General features: G+C 36.3%; 1 protein-coding gene across 2 annotated transcripts in view; it reads right to left on the bottom strand.

Moving 5' to 3' along the window:
* Window positions 1-922: 922 nt before the first annotated feature.
* The window catches only part of LOC136247062 (uncharacterized), a 49,537-nt gene continuing 26,652 nt past the window's right edge, over window positions 923-23,807 (bottom strand). The window contains exons 11-15 of one of the 2 annotated variants that reach the window (XM_066038674.1): window positions 19,180-19,281; window positions 12,537-13,123; window positions 5,273-5,440; window positions 1,139-1,352; window positions 923-1,086 (exon numbers count right to left, since the gene is read on the bottom strand). In XM_066038674.1, coding sequence (XP_065894746.1) covers window positions 1,076-1,086; window positions 1,139-1,352; window positions 5,273-5,440; window positions 12,537-13,123; window positions 19,180-19,281 — 1,082 coding nt within the window. In that variant the 3' untranslated portion in view covers window positions 923-1,075. Of the gene's footprint in view, window positions 1,087-1,138; window positions 1,353-5,272; window positions 5,441-12,536; window positions 13,124-19,179; window positions 19,291-23,807 lie in introns of both variants that reach the window. The other variant, XM_066038673.1, reaches the window with a different exon arrangement.

Below are 23,807 nucleotides of genomic sequence, written 5' to 3' on the forward strand. Positions count from 1 at the left end.
TGCTCCATATTTTCTGCAGATATATATATTATTTTGCTCAGCATTAACCTTTGTTAATTGACCATTTCTAAGTGCAAACTAAGCTACAATTTCACTTTAAAGTGACTGTTCTATTAGAGTACTTCGGTCTGTACTTGCTTTTACAAAAAGCTAGCTAATATATTTACTTAACATATATGTAACTGTTCTACTAGAATTTCTTGATCGCCAATTGCTCTTAATTTCCCATAACTATTAGCTACGTATTGTTGATATTTTATCATGTGTGACTGATCTTAGGATATCTCAATCACCGGTGTATAGCTCTCTCCTGTATGTTTTGTATACATATATACTGTGTACACATCACTGTGTCATTGCCACAGCTATAAGTCATTGAAGTCTCAGCCCTTGTAATTGTTGTTAGGTTAGGTAATCCTAAGGCTGCAGTACATGTTGCTGTCAGACCTTCAGTGCTGGTCACTGTAAAGCATTAATAACAATAAAAACAATACACTCCTCTACCGCACTCTTTAGCTAAAATACAAACATTAATGTACACTGAAACACTAGTCTCGCGTAGCCAGTTTTTTTTTCCTTTTATGTGTGGGTGGGAAAAAAGGAGACCCCACACACAAAAGGAAAAAAAGGGTCTGGCTATGCAAGACTACTGAAAATGGTATGGACAGTCAAGCCAACCAGCTTAGTAATCCAGGGAGTCCACGAAAACACCCACCCATTATATGATTGTCCTTTCATTCAACATGGATTCTATTCCTGGTGAGTACGAAGTCTCAAGCCTTGTAGTTTTCTTAAACATCACTAATTATGACATAATTTTAACTGCATTTCTTAAGTACTTGGTTGCATAATTATTTATGTCCACTTCCAAAAATTGCACTTATTATGCTAGTATTTTGCTCACTGCTTTCACACACCCATTTTGCCAAAACTTTGCTGGTACAAATATCACTGCTTATTAAAATTTTTAGTGGTTTCAATCAGCTAGTTACATATTATGTATATACAAATATAAATAAAGTTATTGAATAAAAACTGTGCGTTCTAAAAGATGCTGTGCTACGTAACAATTCTTCTAGGGAATATCTAAGAGAAACAACATTGGGTAAACCCAAGCCACAAAAACAAAAACACATACCATTAAAAGCAGCAGCAATTGTAATATTCTTCTGAAGACTTTCTTTTCCTCCCATCAAAACAAATTCTAAGCGCTGCTGTGTGCCAAAAAATGATCTGTTTTTCACTTTTATACCAAGTTTAAGTCGTGGAGGATATGACCCAAATTCCACTTTTTCCTTGAGCTCTTTAAGCAACAAGTGATTTCTATAGCATTGTTGGAAATCCACATTTTCCTGTATAACAAGAACAGCATGTAACATATGTAATACACAAATATGTACATATAATTGCATAAATCAGTTAACTGAGTACACATTTAGAAGCTAATTTGCTTAAAAACAAGGTGATACCGTAAGTTCTCTAAAAATTCGGCCCCTCTATTTATTCGGCACCCGTATTCTAACAGTGAAATAATTTCCTCTAATAAAAATTTTTGGCACGTTTGCTATTTTTGCAATGGATGCTGATAGTGACGAGAACGTCAGAGTTGTCTAGCCTTAATATCGACGATACCAATTATATTGTGACAAGTGGTCGATCAACTAAAATTAGTGGTGATTACTATCTAATTATAGGCCGAAATTCGGTGAGACGAAAATTATTGATTTAAAAACATGCCAAATTTTTAGAGGACTTACGGTATTAAAATTTTAGATGTTAAATGTGCCAACCTTATAATTGAGGAAACTTTACATTGTAACTTATCTATGCATAATATATTTATTAAATATCTAACAATTACGACAATATGTAAAAACGCAATGTAATAGTGCAAACACATCCTGAAAGCATTCATTATATTAAATGTGCATGCATTTTATATATTATATGGCTGGGTTCGTAAATACCAAGTGCAGAATGCAAATATTATATTCCAGTACTGAGATATGTTCTATTGTGTGACAAGGTGTAGTTTGTGCCCAAACACCCTATTTTTGCAGGGGTGGTCACAATTGCTATCACACTTGTCTTCTGCTTAACTTAATTAGCAAATCAACCCCAATCCATGAATATCCACTGATTGCAACCCAAGACACTAAGCACCTATCTATCTATCTATCTATCTGTCTGTCTGTCTGTCTGTCTGTCTGTCTGTCTGTCTGTCTGTCTGGATTCTGCTTCTATAGATGTTTGTAGCTGAACTCTCTACAAGGTGACTTATTAGGAATGTAGCTTGAGTTTTCTTCTATGCCTACGCCTTCAATGTGCTATAGGAAGAAACGGAAGCACTTAGTGAGCAGCAACAAAATTAATTTCATGGAAATCTTGTGTTATTATGTGCTGAGTTAGTGACGTATGGTGACTTGCTACATAACTGAAGGATAATTTGTAACGTAGTTCAATTCTCTATAAAGTGACTTATTACATGACTTGTCTACAAGGTGACTTGTTACAATACTGAACCCTCTACTGGGTGACTTGCAATATAGCTGAATTAATGCAAACTTCAATAAAGGGTCATAGCTCACATGTCTGTTTGTGTACTACAACGAAACAAAATATTTTAAACTTCTCCTGCGGAGGCTAATAAGATGATATCTTGTGTTACAACATATTGTGTGATATTGCAGGGTTGTAATGGGCTTTGGTTGTGGATAATTACCCTATTCAGCTGCCACCCTACTGGAGGTGGATTTCTTTAAGATAATAAAGTTAATTACAAGAAGATGCTATATCAAAACAGCAAAGCTATAAATAATGGTGTAGGCCCCCAAAACAGCAGAGTTGTGAAATCAAAGGTGGCTGCCAAGAAATAGCTGTAATGGTAAGTTAATTTTAATAATGAAAATTTAGATGAATTTGGTGCCAAATACAAGTGGAGGAGCTAAGCAATACAAATTCACCTAAATTTTCATTGTTAAAAATTTTGCCATTTACCCTCTCACTGCCAAATTTGTAGAGGCTTCAATGTACTGCTTCTACTTACACAAACTATGTAATATAATCCTATAAAACTATATATGTGACCACTGAGTGAAAACTGGACGTTTTCGCAAAATTATATTTTGCCATAGAATCATATTGAAATACACTTGGTAAAAATACACGTGCTACATGAAAAATTCATGCACGCTTCAATCACATTTGTATGGACTGATCAAATTGATAAAACCTATACACCACTGGATTCACCTGTTTACAGAAAGAAAATCTTTGTTTCGAGTTTGCACAGCAAAGAATACGTGAGTTATGGGTGTGTATTTATGATGTGGTAAAACAGTGCTCATTTCTTAGTAGGAATGGACCTCTTCTTTGTCAACACGGAGGAGTACAGGGAAAGTACTATACCTTGATTGATTTGCCAGTTCATAGTGCACAGATTGAGCCAAGTCTAGTGTTGAAACAAATAGCAATTTTTACTATTCGAAGAGTTGTGAACAAAACAAATACAACTTAACAGTCTAGAACTGTTTATAATAGTACAAATAAACACTGCTAACCTGTTGATAGTTGAAGCAATTATCTCTAAGTCTGGTTTTCAGAGATTTGAGCAAGTACGCATGTGCATATAGTACGTATATGCATAATGACATTGATTTAAGGTATACGAAAGTAGCAATATGCCATTCTAACTGAATAATTTATCTCCTTACTGTTTCTCTTTATTAGCAGTGCCATTATCACTGTGAATAATCATCTACAGTGCTTAACTCTTAAACCTGCATAGGCCAGAAAACTGGACTACCGTACAGCGTAATAATTTGATGGCAGAAAATTTTGACGAATTTGATGAAATGTTTGCAATTTGTCAAAATTTTCCTTGTCAAAGTTCATGTGATTAACTAACTAGAATACTTCTGGTGCAAGACATTTGTCAATATTTTCCTCGTCAATGTTCAAGATAAAGAAAATTCATTAAAATTTCCCTGTGTCAAATTATTACGCTGTATGGTAGGTAAAAAATGAACGAAAATACACAATACTTTTACATATATGGTTTCAAACAGGCATATCTTATGAAGCGTTTGTCCAATTTCTTAGAAATACAGATATTATAACTTGGGAAGGAGTAATATTTACTACCGTATATAAAATAACAATGAACCCACCCGCTACAAAGCGTTGAATTACTTTGTTTACTTTCACCTCTGTATCGTCATTGTTCTTGTTGGCCATTTGATAAATCACGTGATATCTATATAGCCATTATGTGACAAGCAACATGGCAACTAGAGAAAGGCGATACAATGAAGTATGGCCACGTTATGGTCTTTTATCTATTGATATGCGAAGGAGGAAGATGAAGAGATGGTTCTTTTGTACTTTCCGGGACTGGAAGGATGCGACGAAGGATGGGATCATTTAAACCAAACTTTAACGGTGAGTAAAATGATGTTTGTAGTTTTTAGATACGTAGCTTAAACAGTTTTTACACTTAAGAGTTTGTATTAAAAGGCATGCGTATAGCCCAGTTTTTTGGACTATGTGTTATCAGTGGCTTGCATTTTTTAAAACAGTTGTGGGTTTAAGGATTAATATCACCATCAACAAGTCAGCAATGATATCATCTTACCCACAATAGTGCACAAGGGACTGGTTATCTCTGTTCCTGTTCACTTACGGGTGTGACCTTTACAGGATACAGTAAGTGCGGGGTGTTCAACAGACATTTAGAAAGTGATGCTACAAGCATTAGCAATCGATTCTGCCATATGGCAGTTGTGGTGGTGGTTGGCTTAATTAATTAATCAACCATCACAGTCATTTCTTGGCCACCACCTTTGATTTACAGCTTAGCTGCTTTAGTACAGATTGTAAGCTACTCAGTAGTGAGTTCAGCTACAAGTTACACTATAGAGAGTTCTAGATGCCCAGTATAGAGTTCTACAAACAAGTCACTCTGTAGAGAGCTTTGCAGGAACTACATATCTTACAAGTTATCCATACATTATAAAATCCAATTTATAATTTACGTAATAGTTCTAATAAAAAATTCTCTTTTCCTCTAAAGCAAAGAAAAAAATCTGTAAAAGTCAGCACTCAAACCATCCATAATCTATAATAAAAACAGCCGAGCTGTAAAGAAAGGGTGTGGCCCCCCAAAAGGCCAGGGTGAAATAGTTGTGAAATCATAAATGGCAGCCAAGAAATGGCTGTTTATGGTAACACAATAACTGGAATACACTGGTATGATACATGTTATAGTACATACTTTTGATATCTCATACTCCGAAGTAATTTCAACTTCAGCATCATTGTTAAATTGATCTTTGTTAATATCAAGCTTCAGTTTTGTAGAACAAGATCCAAAAGTAAACTCTGACTCTTCTCTATCACACATAAACTCTTCTGTTTTATGCCTGTACTGCTCTTCTAAATGCTAACAAAACATTAAAAATTAAAATGAAACTTGAACCATAATACAAAGATATTTGAAGATATAATTGTACTATGTGTTACCTAGTCTGACAAAACCAACCTTTTAGTTTATACAAATCACACAATTTTTACAAATCATAACTTGTCTTAAGCATAAGTAGCATCCAGAAACTTGGTCAGCTTGATGTTTGCATAGCACTAACAAGTGGCCAAGTTTAAGTAGAATTGTTAAAAGCATGGGAAGCTATGGGTTGTCAAACTAGAATATCGGAAAGCTACAAGACTGGTTTTGTCAGACTGACCTGGTCACATATATACAGCATGAGAGTGAATTCTACATAGAATTTTATTCATGAACTATCAGATATGTTTGATGAGTTATGACATTGATAGCAGATATAGTAGGCTATTAATATATAATCATAGAGTAGATATCATAAACAAGTGCAAGGAAAGTTAGGAATTTTACGAGTTAGTAGGGATCATCACGATAAAAAGCAATAATTATAATGAACAAGTAGGATCATCACCTGATATACAAATTTAATCCTACCTCCTACACATGGGTTAAAGCAGAACAATTAAATTTGTATGATAAGTAGTTAATGATCTCCTTTTTACAGACGGGTTTAACAAGAAGGCGTGGCACTACATTACATCATTTTTGCATAACACAATCCAATTTTGTGTATGTAGGGCAAAAGGATTGGGAAAATCGATGTAGGACAAACATTTTCGAAGTGTTTCTGAGCACTGTAATACTGCATCAAGTAATCACTAGCCGAAATACAAACCTTGTAGTCATACTTTATCTATATTCAGGATTTGCTGAAAAAGAATAACGGAGTGACTTTTCTGTACAGCTGGTTTATGAACGCGAAATTTACATTACCTGGTAAAAAACTTACTTTAATGTCTGAAAACTTACTTATTTTACCATGCCTGAGTTTATTAATGGTATGAATGAGTTTATTAATGGTTTTAGTCCTCAAACGGTCCAATTAACAGAAAACTGTCAGCTGTTTTCAAAACACAAATTATAGACAAGTAGTTAAATAGCTAAACTTCCTGTGAGTAATTAACCCTCGGGAAACCGTAGTTGTCTTGTGCGGCTGTGCAAATTTGTTGTTACCACTTTAACTGTTGCAGACTTCATTCATAGGTAGGTACCTTTAGTCTTCTCTTGATGAGTTTAACAAATGAAAAATGTGGATTGTTCCACAAGTGCCTTTATTCAAAAGTTATGGCGATTTGCTGTTTGTCTTGGCCTTCCTCACTTCTTGATGAACTCTTGATGTACAAAAGTGATAGCAATAAATTCTTTTCAACCATAGTAGTGTATTACATCTAGTGATACACTACTGATTCAAACGAGGGATCGACAAACTCAACAAACCAGGAATGAGATTTGGAACTTTTCAAGTGAGATTTCAAAATTTCCATAAGATCTTAATTATCATTAACTAGTTAACGAGCCTTCACGGATCACGTGGTCAGTAACCATATACGGTAATACTATAGTGTACCATAAGACAAATATATAACGGGATTACAGTCAATATGTTGTCCAAGGTGTTGTTAGAAGTTACTACACTATTCACTGCTGCTTGTTTTGTGCAAATTGGAGACAAAGCTACTGTAAGTTGTTCATTGGATCCAAAATGCTTTTTCATACTTGCGTTGCATGCTAATCAAGGTGACAATTGTGGCCCGAAAAGGGATAAAGCAGCAAATCGAATCCATGTGTTGTCACTTGGCAGTATGGATCTGAAGATAGTGCACATAATGCAATATTTGATTTTGTCATAATACATAGATGTTCATATGTTTAATTCCCTGAGGGTTTTGCATGATAGCGCTTCATTTTAAAGATGCAATGGTAAACATTTTAATGTAATTTCACGTAAATTGAAAGCTATTTGTAACTGTTAGCACCTGAAAGTAATAGTCTGATCAGCTGTCTCATAATTAAGAGCAATCACATGTAAGGATATCATACAAAGAATCTCTACTTTTAAAAACTATGTTCATCAAATTTTAATTCAAAAGGAACTGATTCGATGCTAATAATATGTATTGGTGAGTAACTGGTCCAAATTTTATAACTTCATGTGCTAGCCTATTATTATGCTATGCTGCAGTGCTAACCAATTATTATGCTCAAACTTTTGACTCAACTTTTGTATTTAATTACAGTTTTGCACTTTCTGTGGATAACGATAACTTTTGGCTTGAGAGAAATTGTTCAAAGTTAACCATTTAAAAATAGTTCATTTAGCAGCTTATTATGTCAAAAGTTTAAATTATGTAGCTCATTGGTTCATTAGAATTACTAATAAGGCTACACATCACTACTTTAATTCTTTTTGTGTGCGAAGAGAATGTAGCTATAGGAAAGTACACAAGGCTACAAAGAGAGTAGCTAAGTATTTCAATCTTTTCCACTGAAAAACAATAATTTATAGTATAGCAAAAATCTATCCATTATGTTACATGCTTCAAAGCAGCTATTGTGCTCCAAATTGTGCCAGCATAATAGGCTGGTGCTTATTTCTGCTCAAGGTTGGAGGATTTTCAAGTAATCTGCACATTTTCTCTGTCTCACAATATGTGTACTGTCTCATAATTACACATCCTGACAATGCAGAAAATCCTTACAAGTTCTCATAAACAAATTGTACTGTGTGGCTAATTTTTTGATATTTGGCCTCCATTGTTAGCCCTCCAGTACCTAACTGATAAGCAGATAAAAGCACAAAACAGAAAAATTGAAGCCATGAGGCAGTATACTCACCCAGTAACTCATAGACAACAACCTTGCTTCATTCATGGGTTAAAAACAAGGTGCTATTAGACTTCTCTTGATGAGTTTAACAAATGAAACACATGGAATGTTCTGCAAGCACTTGAATCAAAAGTTATGGCAATATTTGATTTTGTCTTGGCTTTCCTTGCTTCTTCTCGATGTACAAAAGTGATAGCAATAAATTCTTTTCATAATAGTAGTGTATTACATCTAGTGATACTCCACTGATTTAGACGAGGGATTGATTTGATTTATTAATTACCCTCTGACAATTACCTCTTCCTTATCAGAGCAGCATACAATACAGACAACTACACATAGCTAAGACTAACAAGTACAAAATTTAACACATGGATACAAAACAAATACATGGACACAAATACAAAAAAAAAACAACAACAATTGCAACAACTTTAAGAGAGTTATTTAAGATTCCAGTTTAGATTTTAAGATTTCCATAAGATCTTAATAATTGTTAACTTGTCCAGTTTTACCAGCGATCTACAACATTTTCGGCCAGGCTCCTTGTGGGCCCCTCGGATATTCTTAGAGTAGGATCTTCTTGGCTCTTTAAATTATTGAGCCTTCATGAATCGCATGGTTAGTAACCATATGTGGTAAAATAGAGAGTACACTGCGATAAAAAGGCTAACGCCTAATGGGACTACAGATGGGGTCCAGATTGATAGTTTTACCAACACACAGTGTGCCCAAATTCATTGAATAGAAAGCATTGAGATACGAGACTTCCATATACTGACGTGGCTTCTAAGTTTCATTGTAATAAAAGAATAGTCTTGTACCGGCCCACCTCAGTTTAGGAGGAAAGCACACTGGAGACTATGGCATTTCTCAATTTTTTCAAAATGCTTGTAGATTGAAATTTTTCATCAACTCAAAATTTGTGAACCACTGAGTGAAAACCAGCTATTTTGCTATAAAAATATATCGAAATAAACTGAGTAAAATTACACATATTTGAATTGCTTTGGTATGATTGAAACAAGCTCAAATTGCAAAGACGGATAAAGATAAGCCCATGATCCATGTAATGTATCTCTTGCAGTACACAAGCAATACCTAACAGAAGTAGCTAATCAAGCCTATAGCGTCCACCATTATCAGCTAGGTATCATGAGAAAAATAACTTAAATGATTGCACTACGTCATCTGAAATGAATCAAAGTTGTAGTAGAAGACGTCTTTTCATTTTTGGCTCTAAGAGACTAATTACTGATGATGTAAGAGCTAAACAGTAAATTAGGAAATTTTTGTTTAGATCATTATTTAGTTGTAAATAAATTCAATGTGCTATATTTTTGCGGACAACCCAAGCCATGAAAATATTTTACCAGTGAATTTGTCTGTACAACAAATAGAGCTGTATATTTACCTTGATTCTGTATTTGCAGCCAGCACACCGTTGAGTTTAGAAGCTAGCACCATAGTAGTTGCCACGTGTTTCATGCACCAGAAGTGAGCATGCAAGACACGATAAAAGTTGATCCAGATACAACGAAAATGTTATATGGGTACCTGTTGTACGATGAACATGCAATTGTGATGGATGCCTGGCTGTGATGGAGCTACAGTATGTGGTATGGATGCCTGGCTGTGATGGAGCTACAGTATGTGGTATCATTCAAACGTAACGTAATCTCAAGAGAGTGCAAGTGATTAAATATTCGATAATTAAAGATTCGATAATTAAAAGGTGTGGCACCCATTCCACTTATCCTGTTTCCTTTAGCATCAACACTTGCGAGTAAAATGGGTGTCACGTCTTTAATTAACAAGTTTTTTAATTGCTCGTACGCTTGCGAGATGACATAGTGATTGAGTGGTACAGTAGGTCAGCCTTGACCACTAGACACTATATATTAAATTTGCAGCTATAGTAGCAAGCAAACTTATTCTGGCTCCAACGGACATTGGAACCCTGATGGTAGGCCATCTGTCTTTCTTCCCCAACAGTGTACTCATTCCTCAAGTGTTTTGACAGTCCGACCTGTGTAATACAACAAAATACCAAAAAATTTTGCAAGTAGAAAATATTCAAGAGCAAAAACATTTCACATCACTTATTTTCGTTGGTAGATACAACCACAAAATTGATATTCTTACTGTTGAATATTTCCTAATCTACGGTACATTCTTCCATGAAAATACTTCAAGCATCAATAGATTTAATCCATTTTGACCTTTTTAAAATTCTGTGGTTGTGCAACCATACTGTATATAAATAGTGGACTAGTAAAAAGAATCCTTATTGTACTGTTAAACCAATCTCTTTACACCAATCACATATCAACAACACCTTATGACCACAAACCCATGCCAGTATTTATCGCTTCAATGTTCATTGGTTGATTAATTCCAAACCACCACCGGCTTGCATGGCAAACTTTGGTCTATTTATCAGTACACTGTTTATTAGAATATATGCCACTTTAGTGTGGACATTCAAAGACGTCGCTCATGGTTTAGGTTTATCTTACATGTTGTCTGGGCAATATCATGGGAATGTGGGAATGCGGTTTGCTCATCACTTTGATCCCAAACCAGTTCAAAGATATGATTCGCTTTGAGTCGCTATATTGAGCAACATAGAGTGTTTTATTGTTGGTTTGGGTTTACAGGTTAGGCTAGATTCATTGTAGTTGCTAAGTTTTCACTATTTGATAGTTACGTACTAAACAATGAATGATCAGTAAAATTTGGGAAATATGTGGATGCGTATTTCTATTTATCATGTGTTAGCCATTGAGCAGACCATGGAACAACACAGAGAGGACAATTAGATCTAGTAACTTAGAGTCCTAAACTTAACTTAATATACTAACTTACTAGTTAGTAGGCTTATTATAGTACAAAATCGTAAAACTTTTTAAAAATCTCAAACCCACTATCGCATTTTTCTGGTATTGTATGTAAAGCGTAATGACGTATGAATAATGTTCTGAAGGCTATATTAGCCCACGCTATTAAAACATCAGATACTGATGTATAAAAGAAACGGAGTGAGTGCTCTGTATAGTTCTTTCACCTATCAGTTGAGTGAGCATAGAATGATACAGTACATATCAGCGTTGAAACCGGGTCGGGTCAACCGGGTCCGACCCGGTTTACAAATTATCCGGGTCTGACCCGGATTGGATCACGTGAGAAATGAAATAGTTCATTTGACGACCTGGAAACTTATAAACACTAGTCGCATAGCTTTCTTGGACCACGCCCACTTATCGCATTACAAACACACACTCAGCCACACCCATTTATTAGTAAGTGCAGTCTGTAGCACGAAACTGTGTCCGTTGCTGTCTGCAAGTTTACGTGGAGCCACGCCCATTAATCGATTATTGTACGAGTTATGTATAGTCTAATGTTGCAGCAGGATAAGTATTTTTGTGAGCCACACCCATTTTAATATATCGGGAAATTGTAATACTAGATATGCACGAAGCCACACCCAATTGCTGTCTGTAAACTCACAGTAGCTATGTGGAACCAAACCCACCGACTGATTTTAAATTATAAACTTACTGGCTTAGTTATCTCGTTTACTCAACGCGGATCAAACGCTCAGAATGTAGTCTCCCTCTCTAGAGACACCCAGAACATAGCTCTTATCACATGCCCCGGCTTTAATTAATTCGGGTCACATCCGGATTGCTATCCGGTTCAGCAGTAGTGACCTGGTTTCAACACTGGTACATATCTGATTCACTTATACCACGATGGTGTCAGCATTTGCTGATATATACACCCTTAGCCCTCAGACCTATAGCCCTTCTGATTCAGTTGTATATATCAGCAAAATCCCATGCAGCTGTGGTATAACTATTACATACAAAACGGTTACACAACCACAAGTTTTAAAAAGAGCTAAAATGTGCAAGAGCCTATTGATATTGAGGCTATGGTATTTTGGTTGTAATAATGTACTCCAGCAGTCAAGTAAGAAACCCTACAAATAAATTGAGTTGTAACAATAATATTTTGTATTGTATTGTATTGTATTAGTGCTTTACAGTCTGAAGGTCTGACAGCAACATGTGTTACAGCCTTAGGATTGCCTAACCTAATTTCAAGGACTTTTTAACGGTTTCACAACCATGGAGCAATATTCTGTGGTTAAATGAGACTGTAGTTTTGCCTCTATCACACAGTTCAATGTATAAAAAAATGTTTAATATAATGGTTCTCATTACAAACTCTCTCATTAGAAACTACACTCAATTGTTAAATACAGAAATTATTTCACTTTATATCATACAGTTTCAATTATTACCGTTTTACATGTTGTAAGAGAGGGTGTCAAGCAAACATCACAATTCCAACGATCTATCTTAGGAATTTTGTGTTTCATAGCTATAATTCTGTACTTGTTTTCAGGAATATCCTTTGCCACTGTTGCACTGTTGACTATGCAATAATAACATGATTTTTCAATCTCTACTAATCCAAATGCTTCGCCAACTTTAAATTCACCACTATCTATAACACTCATGTATCCTTCAGATGATGACGCATGTGTCATTTTAGCAAAACATAAACTATTCACATGAGATATGTTCTCAACACGAACACAATGTGGCAAACATAAAGTAATCGGCTTTTGGAGCTCCACATCCATACACAACCAAACAATTGCTGATACCGGAACAACATTAGGAGCAAATCTGACTGGTGCACACAATGTTGCAGCAAACTTAAGCATTCCTTGTTTTCCCTTAGGTATGGCACCTGGTGGAATTGTAACTGTTGTGTCATGATTAAAGGAACAGAATAAGCCTCCACCATCATCAAACGATTGAGTTTCAATGCCACCAATCCAGTTTACAATATCAGGAGGTAAGTGTGGTCGATCTGTTATTGCTGTAAGAGATGTAAAATACAATTATGAACTGGTAGAGTTTGCTTTTTAATGTGTGGATGCACTAATAGTGTATGGTTGAAATATTCTTACACGTGTGCTGTAGAGAATTTACATATTTTACGTAAGATATGCAAATTAGGTCACATGAACTTAATTGTGACCGGAGCTGTGAAAACCCAACAAATGGTGCATTTTTCAATTTCTTTATTATTGGATATATATAATCTACTTAGCCAAGTGTATGTACTGGCGAAAGTTAAGCCTTTTATGCCTACAGCTTTTGAAGTTACAGCCCTACAAAGCAGCGACAACAGAAAGATCGATTTGTACAGCAAGCATTAGGAAAATAATTTACAGGCACTTACAGAAATGGCTGTAACTTACAAATGCAATGCAGTACAGAGTTACACCTTGTCACATCGTGTTTGCCATGAATAGGGGAGTCCATTACTGGGTACAATTTTCCTTCTATCACCTTTCTTCACCACATACAGAGACGAAACCAGCAAAGAAAGATCAATTGCGTACGATCGCTTCGACATGACATAAATAAACGTCCATAACTCACGTATCCTGTAGTCAGTCTACTGCTTTTCAAACTCTCCTTGAATAGGCGAATAAGATAATACCCAGGTTTTTTTTTATTCTTCACAAAGAATAAAGTATTTAAATCTTTAACGATATTTTTTCATTTATGCAAATATTTTACCTCATTTAAATCAATAGCCTATACTGAAAATTTAGGCCTGTGCCATTATGTCGGGTTTTTGCAGATCCAGTCACAATTATTAGTTTCTCATCCCCTCCTGCATCGCTATTTTTCTTACATCGTCAGAGATTTTTTTGTACCACTAGTGGCTAAGGGAGGCCAATTAGTACCTTTTACAATTGATACATTCTAAGAAAATTGCATTTTGAGTCATTTTAGCTAGCTAATTCAGCTATATAGTTAGCAAAAAATAAAATAAAAATCCACCCTCTCGCACTGCTGCAGGAGGATGAGAAACCAATATTTAAATTTATGTGGCTTTATATAAATAAATGAGACAAAACCTCATTTTAACTGCAATGATTTATGATTACACAGGTCTGATCTGGGTCAGACCTGGAGATTGATAAGATGGACACAAAAAGTGACCCAAATGACCTGGAAAATCTGGATAAACAACTGACATAATAATTATGTGACCAGCTTGCATGTCTTAAGTTATTGTTTACTTGCAGACAATGTTGAGTTTACCATTATTAACCAGATAATTATACTGGCTCATTTTTCTATTGCGAAAGTAATTGTTTTCTACATTATCAAGACACACGGTAGTGTGTCGTGCGGCCCAAGAAGCCGGAGCGTAACACCCGTGAGTATATTGACAGGAAGAAAGAAAACGTCATTTTCGCACCTCCGTAGCTCTGTAGTTCTTTGATGAAACAAGACGATTTTTGCTGTGCACATGCCCCCCAACTGCAGCACTCCACATTCCAAATTTGAGCGAAATCGCTTCTCGCGTTCCTGAGATATGCGACTTCAAAAATTGGCTCAGTTTCTTCGTTTTTTTTTTCTTCTTATTTTTCTTTTTCTTGTCGCACACTTACAAAAACTGCTATAAAACTCGAACGCCATATCCGATTGCCTTGAAATTTGGCACACAGAAGGGGGATATAAAGACGCATCTCAGTACCAACTTTTGCTGGAATACGATAAACAGGCAAAGAGTTATGAACGATTATTCACGAAAAATAACACCAATATGTTGTCACGCCTACAGGGTAAACCGCGTATGGGAAGAAGCTGAAAATCGGTGGGTGAATAGGTTAACTATTGAACCTCAAACCTTTTGTGGTTTGAAAGAAATCGAGCTAAAAAACAGGAAGATACAACGAAAAAACCAACAGTGTGTAACAATTACGCTAATAAAAAAAATGACTGCTTGCAACGCCTACCAGATAAAGCGCTTGGGGTAATGCTTTGAAAATCGTTGTACAGATGGAGTAATCATCTTAGAAAGGCTCATCAATGGTGTAGAAGAATCAGACTTAAAGCCACGGAGTTATAACACGAAATCCAACTTGGTGCAGCAAGTGCAAGATCGAGATACTCTAATAGAGCAGTCATCCTAATAGAGCAGTCACTCTGAAGAGAATTCAAGAGATCAGCTAGAAACAAGAAACCTGTATAGAGATCAGCTACACACAAGTCACCCTGTAGAGAGACCAGCTAGAAGAAGTTACCTTGTAGGGAGTTCATGCAACTATGGAAAGGGATAGTTCAGCTAGAAAAAATCACCTTGTAGAGTTCAGCTACAAAGAAACCACCATGTAGAGAGTTCAGCTACAAACAAATCGCCCTGTGGAGAGATCAATAGAAGAAGTTACCTTGCAGAGAGTTCAGCTACAAAGAAACCATCATGTAGAGAGTTCAGCTACAAACAAATCTCCCTGTAGAGAGATTAGCTAGAAAAGGTTACCTTGTAGAGAGTTCAGCTACAAAGAAACCATCATGTAGAGAGTTCAGCTACAAACAAATCTCCCTGTAGAGAGATCAGCTATAAGAAGTTACTTTGTAGAGAGTTCAGCTTCAAACAAATCACCCTGTAGAAAGATCAACTAGAAGAGGTCACCTTGTAGAGAGTTCAGTTACAAAGAAACCACCATGTAGAGAGCTCAGCTACAAATTAGTAACTTTGTAGAGACATCAGCTAGAAGAAGTCACCTTGTAGAAAGTTCAGTTACAAAGAAACCACCATGTAGAGAGTTCAGCTACAAACTAGTCACCTTGTAGAGACATCAGCTAGAAGAAGTTACCTTGTAGAGAGTTCAGCTACAAAGAAACCATTCTGTTTAGAGCTCAGCTGCAAACAAATCACCTGTACAGAATTCAGCTACAAACAAATCACCCTGTAGAGAGGTCAGCTAGAAGAAATTTCCTTGTACATAGTTCAGCTACAAAGAAACCACCAAGTAGAGAGTTCAGCTGCAAAGAAATCACCCTGTAGAAAATTCTGCCACAAACAAATTGCCCTGTAGAAAGATCAGTTAGAAGAAGTTACCTTTTAGAGAGTTCAGCTACAAAGAAACTATTCTGTAAAGAGCTCAGCTGCAAACAAATCACCTGTACAGAATTCAGCTACAAACAAATCACCCTGTAGAGAGATCAGCTAGAAGAAGTTACCTTGTAGATTGTTCAGCTACAAACAAATCACCCTGTAGAGAGATCAGCTAGAAGAAGTTACCTTGTAGAGAGTTCAGCTACAAAGAAACCACCATATAGAGAGTTCAGCTGCAAAGAAATCACCCTGTATAAGAGCTCAGCTGCAAACAAATCACCTGTACAGAATTCAGCTACAAACAAATCACCCTGTAGAGAGATCAGCTAGAAGAAATTACTTTGTAGAGAGTTCAGCTACAAAGAAACCACCATGTAGAGAGTTCAGCTGCAAAGAAATCACCCTGTATAAAATTCTGCCACAAGCAAATTGCCCTGTAGAAAGATAAGTTAGAAGAAGTTACCTTGTTGATAGTTCAGCTACAAACAGATCTCCCTGTAGAGAGATCAGCTAGAAAAAATTACCTTGTAGAGAGTTCAGCTACAAAGAAACCACCATGTAGAGAGTTCAGCTGCAAAGAAATCACCCTGTAGAAAATTCTGCCACAAACAAATTGCCCTGTAGAAAGATCAGTTAGAAGAAGTTACCTTTCAGAGAGTTCAGCTACAAAGAAACCATTCTGTAAAGAGCTCAGCTGCAAACAAATCACCTGTACAGAATTCAGCTACAAACAAATCACCCTGTAGAGAGATCAGCTAGAAGAAGTTACCTTGTAGATTGTTCAGCTACAAACAAATCACCCTGTAGAGAGATCAGCTAGAAGAAGTTACCTTGTAGAGAGTTCAGCTACAAAGAAACCACCATATAGAGAGTTCAGCTGCAAAGAAATCACCCTGTATAAGAGCTCAGCTGCAAACAAATCACCTGTACAGAATTCAGCTACAAACAAATCACCCTGTAGAGAGATCAGCTAGAAGAAGTTACCTTGTAGAGAGTTCAGCTACAAAGAAACCATCATTTAGAAAGTTCAGCTTCAAACAAATCTCCCTGTAGAGAGATCAACTAGAAGAAGTTACCTTGTAGAGAGTGAAGCTACAAACATATCATCCTATTGAAAGATCAGCTAGAAGAAGTCACCTTGTAGAAAGTTCAGTTACAAAGAAACCACCATGTAGAGAGTTCAGCTACAAACTAGCCACCTTGTAGAGACATCAGCTAGAAAAGTTACCTTGTAGAGAGTTCAGCTACAAACAAATCTCCCTGTAGAGAGATCAGCTAGAAGAAGTTACCTTGTAGAGAGTGAAGCTACAAACAAATCATCCTATTGAAAGATCAGCTAGAAGAAGTCACCTTGTAGAAAGTTCAGTTACAAAGAAACCACCATGTAGAGAGTTCAGCTACAAACTAGCCACCTTGTAGAGACATCAGCTAGAAAAGTTACCTTGTAGAGAGTTCAGCTACAAAGAAACCATTCTGTAAAGAGCTCAGCTGCAAACAAATCACCTGTACAGAATTCAGCTTCAAACAAATCACCCTGTGGAGAGATCAGCTAGAAGATATTACCTTGTAGATAGTTCAGCTACAAACAAATCACCCTGTAGAAAGATCAGTTAGAAGAAGTTACCTTTTAGAGAGTTCAGCTACAAAGAAACCATTCTGTAAAGAGCTCAGCTGCAAACAAATCTCCCTGTAGAGAGATCAGCTAGAAGAAGTTACCTTGTAGAGAGTGAAGGTACAAACAAATCACCCTATTGAAAGATCAGCTAGAAGAAGTCACCTTGTAGAAAGTTCAGTTACAAAGAAACCACCATGTAGAGAGTTCAGCTACAAACTAGTCACCTTGTAGAGACATCAGCTAGAAAAGTTACCTTGTAGAGAGTTCAGCTACAAAGAAACCATTCTGTAAAGAGCTCAGCTGCAAACAAATCACCTGTACAGAATTCAGCTACAAACAAATCACCCTGTAGAGAGATCAGCTAGAAGAAGTTACCTTTTAGATAGTTCAGCTACAAACAAATCTCCCTGTAGAGAGATCAGCTAGAAGAAATTACCTTGTAGAGAGTTCAGCTACAAAGAAACCATCATGTAGAGAGTTCAGCTGCAAAGAAATCACCACTGCCCAAATTTCAAGGCAATAGCTCTTTCCAATCTGAAGTTATCAATTGTCAAAGTTGGCAAATTGGATGTGTGGAAGGCCCCTTTTCGCAAATCCGGTCACATATGTATTATATGTGACCGGATTTGTGAAAAAGGGTCTTCCACACACATCCAATTCTATGAACTTGAATGACCATACCTTTGTGCTCAAAGATGATACTAACCTGAAATGTTGTTCATGTATTAACCTATGTTGTTACTCATCACTGTCCAAATTTTAAGGCAATACTATTTTCCTATCTGACATTATGAACTGCAAAATTTCGTAAATTGGATGTGTGCGGAAGACCCCTATTCGCAAATCCGGTCACATATATATAATTTGTACATTTACTGATAAACTATTTAAAGTACATCTACTTCATCTTTTCTTCTTCCTGTAGTAAAGAAAAAAAACATAGGTTAAAAAAGTCCCAAAGCCGGCCATAGGCCGGCTTTGGGGTATACAAATACAAAAAGAAATGAAATCTAATCCAAAACAGCCAAACTGTAAAAAAGTGTGCGGCCCTCAGAAAGGCTATGGTGAAAAAAGATGTGAAATCCAAGGTGGCGGCCAAGAAATGGCTGTGATGGTAGGTTAATGGTAAAAATTTTAATAATGACAATTCAGGTAATTTTTGTGCCGCTTCACAAAATTTTCCTGAATTGTCATTATTAAAATTTTTACCATTAACCTACCATCACAGCCATTTCTTGGCCGCCACCTTGGATTTCACATCTTTTTTCACCATAGCCTTTCTGAGGGCCGCACACTTTTTTACAGCTTGGCTGTTTTGGATTAGATAGTAATATTTACATGCAAAATATGTACAGTCATGCATTTACATGTGCGTGCAGCATCTTAAACTTCATACCGAGGTCAGTCATGCTCTGCCTTTGTTGTTGTACTTCATTGTGTAGTGATTCCATGTACTTATTCTGCTGATTAGTCACAAGAGCCTTTTCCCCACTATTACCTGTATGTACTGTACATAGTAAATGTAACAACAAAGTAGAATCATTAGAATGAAAATGTGCACAGAAACAGTATCTTAACTAAACGGTATACTAAATACAGCTTAACTTATGACACTTGTTTGAAGCACAATTATATTATTGAAATATTATCCAGTATGCACATTATTCCTGAGGGTATGCAGGAAGTGAAGAAAAGAAGACTGCTCAAATGCAACGTTGTCTCGTGAGAGTGCGAGCAATTAAAAACTTTCTAATTAAAGGGCGTGGCATCCATTTCGGTCACGAGTATTCATCCCAAATGAAATGGGATGAAGACTCAAGAATCAAATGGGAGCCACACCCTTTAATTAGTGAGTTTTTCACTTATTTGTACTCTTGCAAGATGATGTCACATTTGAGCAGTACATACCACATGTATGTTATAGTCTCTGGAAAACCAGTCCTTCAAGACATATGTGTCTATTAGGATGACTGTTCTATTTTAGTATCTTGATCTCGCACATGCTACACCAAGTTGGATTTTGTGTTATCACTCTGTAGCTTTAAGTCTGATTCTTGCAGACTATTGAAGAACCTTTCTAGGGTCATTAATCCATCTATAGAGCAATTTTAAAATCATTTCACTGAGATGCTTGTCTGGAAGATGTGGCAAGTATTTGTTTTTTTGTTTTGTTTTTCGTTGTTATTTTAATTAGCTAATCTCAATCGCATAATTGTTACACACTGTTGGTTGTTTCGCTGTATCTTCATGGTCATTAGCTTGATTTCTTTCAAACTACTCACAAAATGGTTTGAGGTTCAATAGTTAACTTATCCACGTACCAATTTTCAGCTTCTTCCCATAAGCGATTTACCCTGTAGGTCAACCGTTTTTCAAACTGGCACAAATAAACAGCCTCAAAGCGAATGCTTACCTACCAGGAAGGTTTATACTAGTTCTGTGCACTCTTTATTTCTCACATATACAGGTTGCTTTTAGCATAAGCCACTTTATTTACGTAGGTGTGGAAAGACAAATGAATAAGTGACCGGATCTTCAAGAACTCCATATGTTAGCGCATTTATCGAAATCCATTTTTATTACATTTTCTTTATCTAGATAGCCAAAGGCATGGCCAACTGACGTTTCAGTTCTAGAAGCCACGAACTTTTGAAGTTACAGTACTACAAAGTGGCAACAACAGAAAAATCAATTTGTACAGTGACAATATGGAAAATAAACTATAGGCGCTTAAATAAACGGTTTTAACTTTAGAAGTAGTCCTCTACCAAGATACAACTTTCATCATCGGATTCTCCATTAACAAGTGAATCCATTGCTGGGTAAGGTTTGTCTTCCAGGCCTTTTCTACATGCTGAGCGAAGGCAAAAACATGAGAAAAAAAATGATGGCAAACCACTTGTCCAATGTATGGCAAACTAACACTCATATCTTCTCTCATTGTAGGAAAACTAGTTTCACTCTGTGGCATGTTAACAGCTTATGTGTAGTCTACTTACCTGGCCTTTGATATGTGAGAGTAAAAAGCATTCCACAGTTTTATTTAATTGTATCATGCGTCACAGCGTATAGCAGCATTAGCCACAGCGTATATTTTGAAAAAAGTCTTGTCAGATCCATGTTATTTTACAAAATACAAATCCTAACATGGCCACTAAGAATCTTACAGAAATAATTATGCAATTGGTATTAGAAAATTGATCTTATTACTCATGATGGAAAGTTTAATATTCATCACCGTAGTAAAAAGCTACACGAATACATGCTTCTGCTTCTTTTCAGGTTCAGTGACATTTGTGCTTCAAAACTAGCTTTAGATACATGAGAGTAAAAAGCATCCCATAATGTTATTTTACACTTTAATCACATCATGCCATTCTGGGCCTCTGAGGTAAATTTAAAGTCTTAACAAAGCAGTTATTAAAGGTTGAAATCAGTAAGCAATAACTATTTTTAGAGGTGCTTAATACACTTGTAGATGTTGGAGAAGCAGTTTGGAGATTTTGTGAGAAAGAGCTTGATGTAATTTATAAGTTTGGCTACTGAAATGTTACTGTATAATATCGCAGTAATAAACTGATTTCAGCTTCACAAAAATTAATTTTAAATGCATTTACTAAAGAGTTATAATATGAAAGCTCTTCCTAAATGTATGCTTCCATGGAGCCCCACTTCTGTAACTTTGCTATATGACCTCCTGAGTAAAGAAAAGCTTGACATGCCTGCATAATTTTATTTATGTGCTGTTTTACATTGAAGGGACAGTGTGTCGGTATCGAAGCCATTCACATAACCAGAATGCAAGCATACCAGGAATTGTAGGATCCATGACAAGGGACAGTGTGTCGGTATTGAAGCCATTCACATAACCGGAATTATACACAATTTTATGGCAAGCATACCAGGAATTGTAGGATCCATGTTTGCGCATCACTAGTTAGCCAAGTAAGATACGTTTTTCCAGCTGCACAACACTGTAACAGACGATAAACAGGTGCCTCATGACAATCACTGTATAGCGCTTCAACAGTGACAACAGTAGCAATCTGACCACTCACCTTGTTGTGATACATGAACATAGGTTGTTGTGCAGCATTAATTTCATACAGCTGTGCTTTGTTAGGATTTCACAGCAGTAGATTAATACCATTTACAAGATTAAAGCACACTTTACAAACTTCACCCACTACTTTATTACTTCTACATCATGCCATTAGGTAGTGTTGCATCATAAACTTAAATGGCTTCACCATGTAAACAATACCAATGCATTGTCCCTTTGACCATTTTATTTAGCCCAGGTACATACATAAAATGACAAATGCTTTACTGTGGTGCATTAGTTACTTTCAGTTCACTATTCAAAGCCTAGTCTTCACATGCAGATGTATTCATGGGTTATGATTGACACTTGCAGCACGCAGTACTATTTAGTTTTTTCCTGAGGTTTAGTGTATAATGAATCTAATCCAAAACCACCAAGCTGTAAAAAAAGAGTGCGGCCCTGAAAAAGGCTATGGTGAAAAAAGATGTGAAATCCAAGGTGGCGGCCAAGAAATGGCTGTGATGGTAGGTTAATGGTAAAAATTTTAATAACAACAATTCAGGTGAATTTGGTGCCACTCGGTCTTGGCACAAAATTCACCTGAATTTTCGTTATTAAAATTTTTACCATTAACCTACCATCACAGCCATTTCTTGGCCGCCACCTTGGATTTCACATCTTTTTTCGTCATAGCCTTTTTCAGGGCCGCACTCTTTTTTATAGCTTGGCTGTTTTGGAATAGATTTCACTTCTTTTTTTATTTATATACCCCAAAGCTGGCCTATGGCCAGCTTTGGGGCTTTTTTTAACCTATCTTTTTTTTCTTTTTTACAGGAAGAAGAAAAGATGAAACAGGTGAATACTTTAAATATTTCTGATTTTATCAATAAATGTACAAATATATATATAATGCATATATTTATTACAGAACTCTACATGGTGGTTTCTTTGTAACTGAACACTCCACAAGGTGAGTCCTTCTAGCTGATCTCTCTACAGGGTGAATTGTTTGTAACTGAACTCTCTACAAGGTAACTTCTTCTAGCTTATGTCTCTATAGGGTCACTAGTTAGTAGCTGAACTCTCTACAAGGTGACTTCTTCTAGCTGACCTTTCTACAGGGTAATTTGTTTGTAGCTGAACTCTCTACAGGTGGTTTCTTTGTAGCTGAACTCCCTACAAGGTGACTTCTTCTAGGTGAACTACATAGTTGAACTCCCTACAAGGTAGCTTCTTCTAGATGATCTCTCTACAGGGTGAATTGTTTGTAGCTTATCTCTATACAGGTTACTAGTTTCTAGCTGATCTGTTGAATTCTTTTCAGGGTGACTGCTCTATTAGAGTATCTCGATCTCGCACTTGCTACACCAAGTTTAGATTTTGTGTTATAACTCTGTGGTTTCAAGTCTGATTCTTCTACACCATTGAAGACCCTTTCTAAGATGATTACTCCATCTGTACAGCGAATTTCAAAGCATTACCCCAAGCGGTTTTTCTGGTGAGTATGGAAACTAGTTTTTTTTTTATTAGTTAATCTCGATTGCATAATTGTTACACACTGTTGGTTTTTTCGTTCTATCTTCCTGGTTTTTAGCTCGATTTCTTTCAAGCCACAAAAGGTTTGAGGTTCTATTCACCCACCGATTTTCAGGTTCTTCCTATACGCGATTTACCCTGTAGGCGTGACAACATATTGGTGTTATTTTTCATGAATAATCACTAATAACTCTTTGCTTGTTTATCGTATTCCAGCCAACGTTGGTACCAAGATGCGCCTTTATACCCCCTTATGTGTGCCAAATTTCAAGGCAATCAGATATTGCATTCGCGTTTTATGGCGGTTTTTGTAAGTGTGCGAAAAGAGGAAGAAGAAAAAAAAAATAAGCCAATTTTTTAGAAGTCACATATCTTGGGAACGCTTGAAGCGATTTCACTCAAATTTGGAATGTGGAGTACTGAAGTTGGAGGGAGTGTCCACA

This window comes from Dysidea avara, chromosome 2 (assembly GCF_963678975.1).
Source record: "Dysidea avara chromosome 2, odDysAvar1.4, whole genome shotgun sequence".
Lineage (NCBI taxonomy): Eukaryota > Metazoa > Porifera > Demospongiae > Dictyoceratida > Dysideidae > Dysidea > Dysidea avara.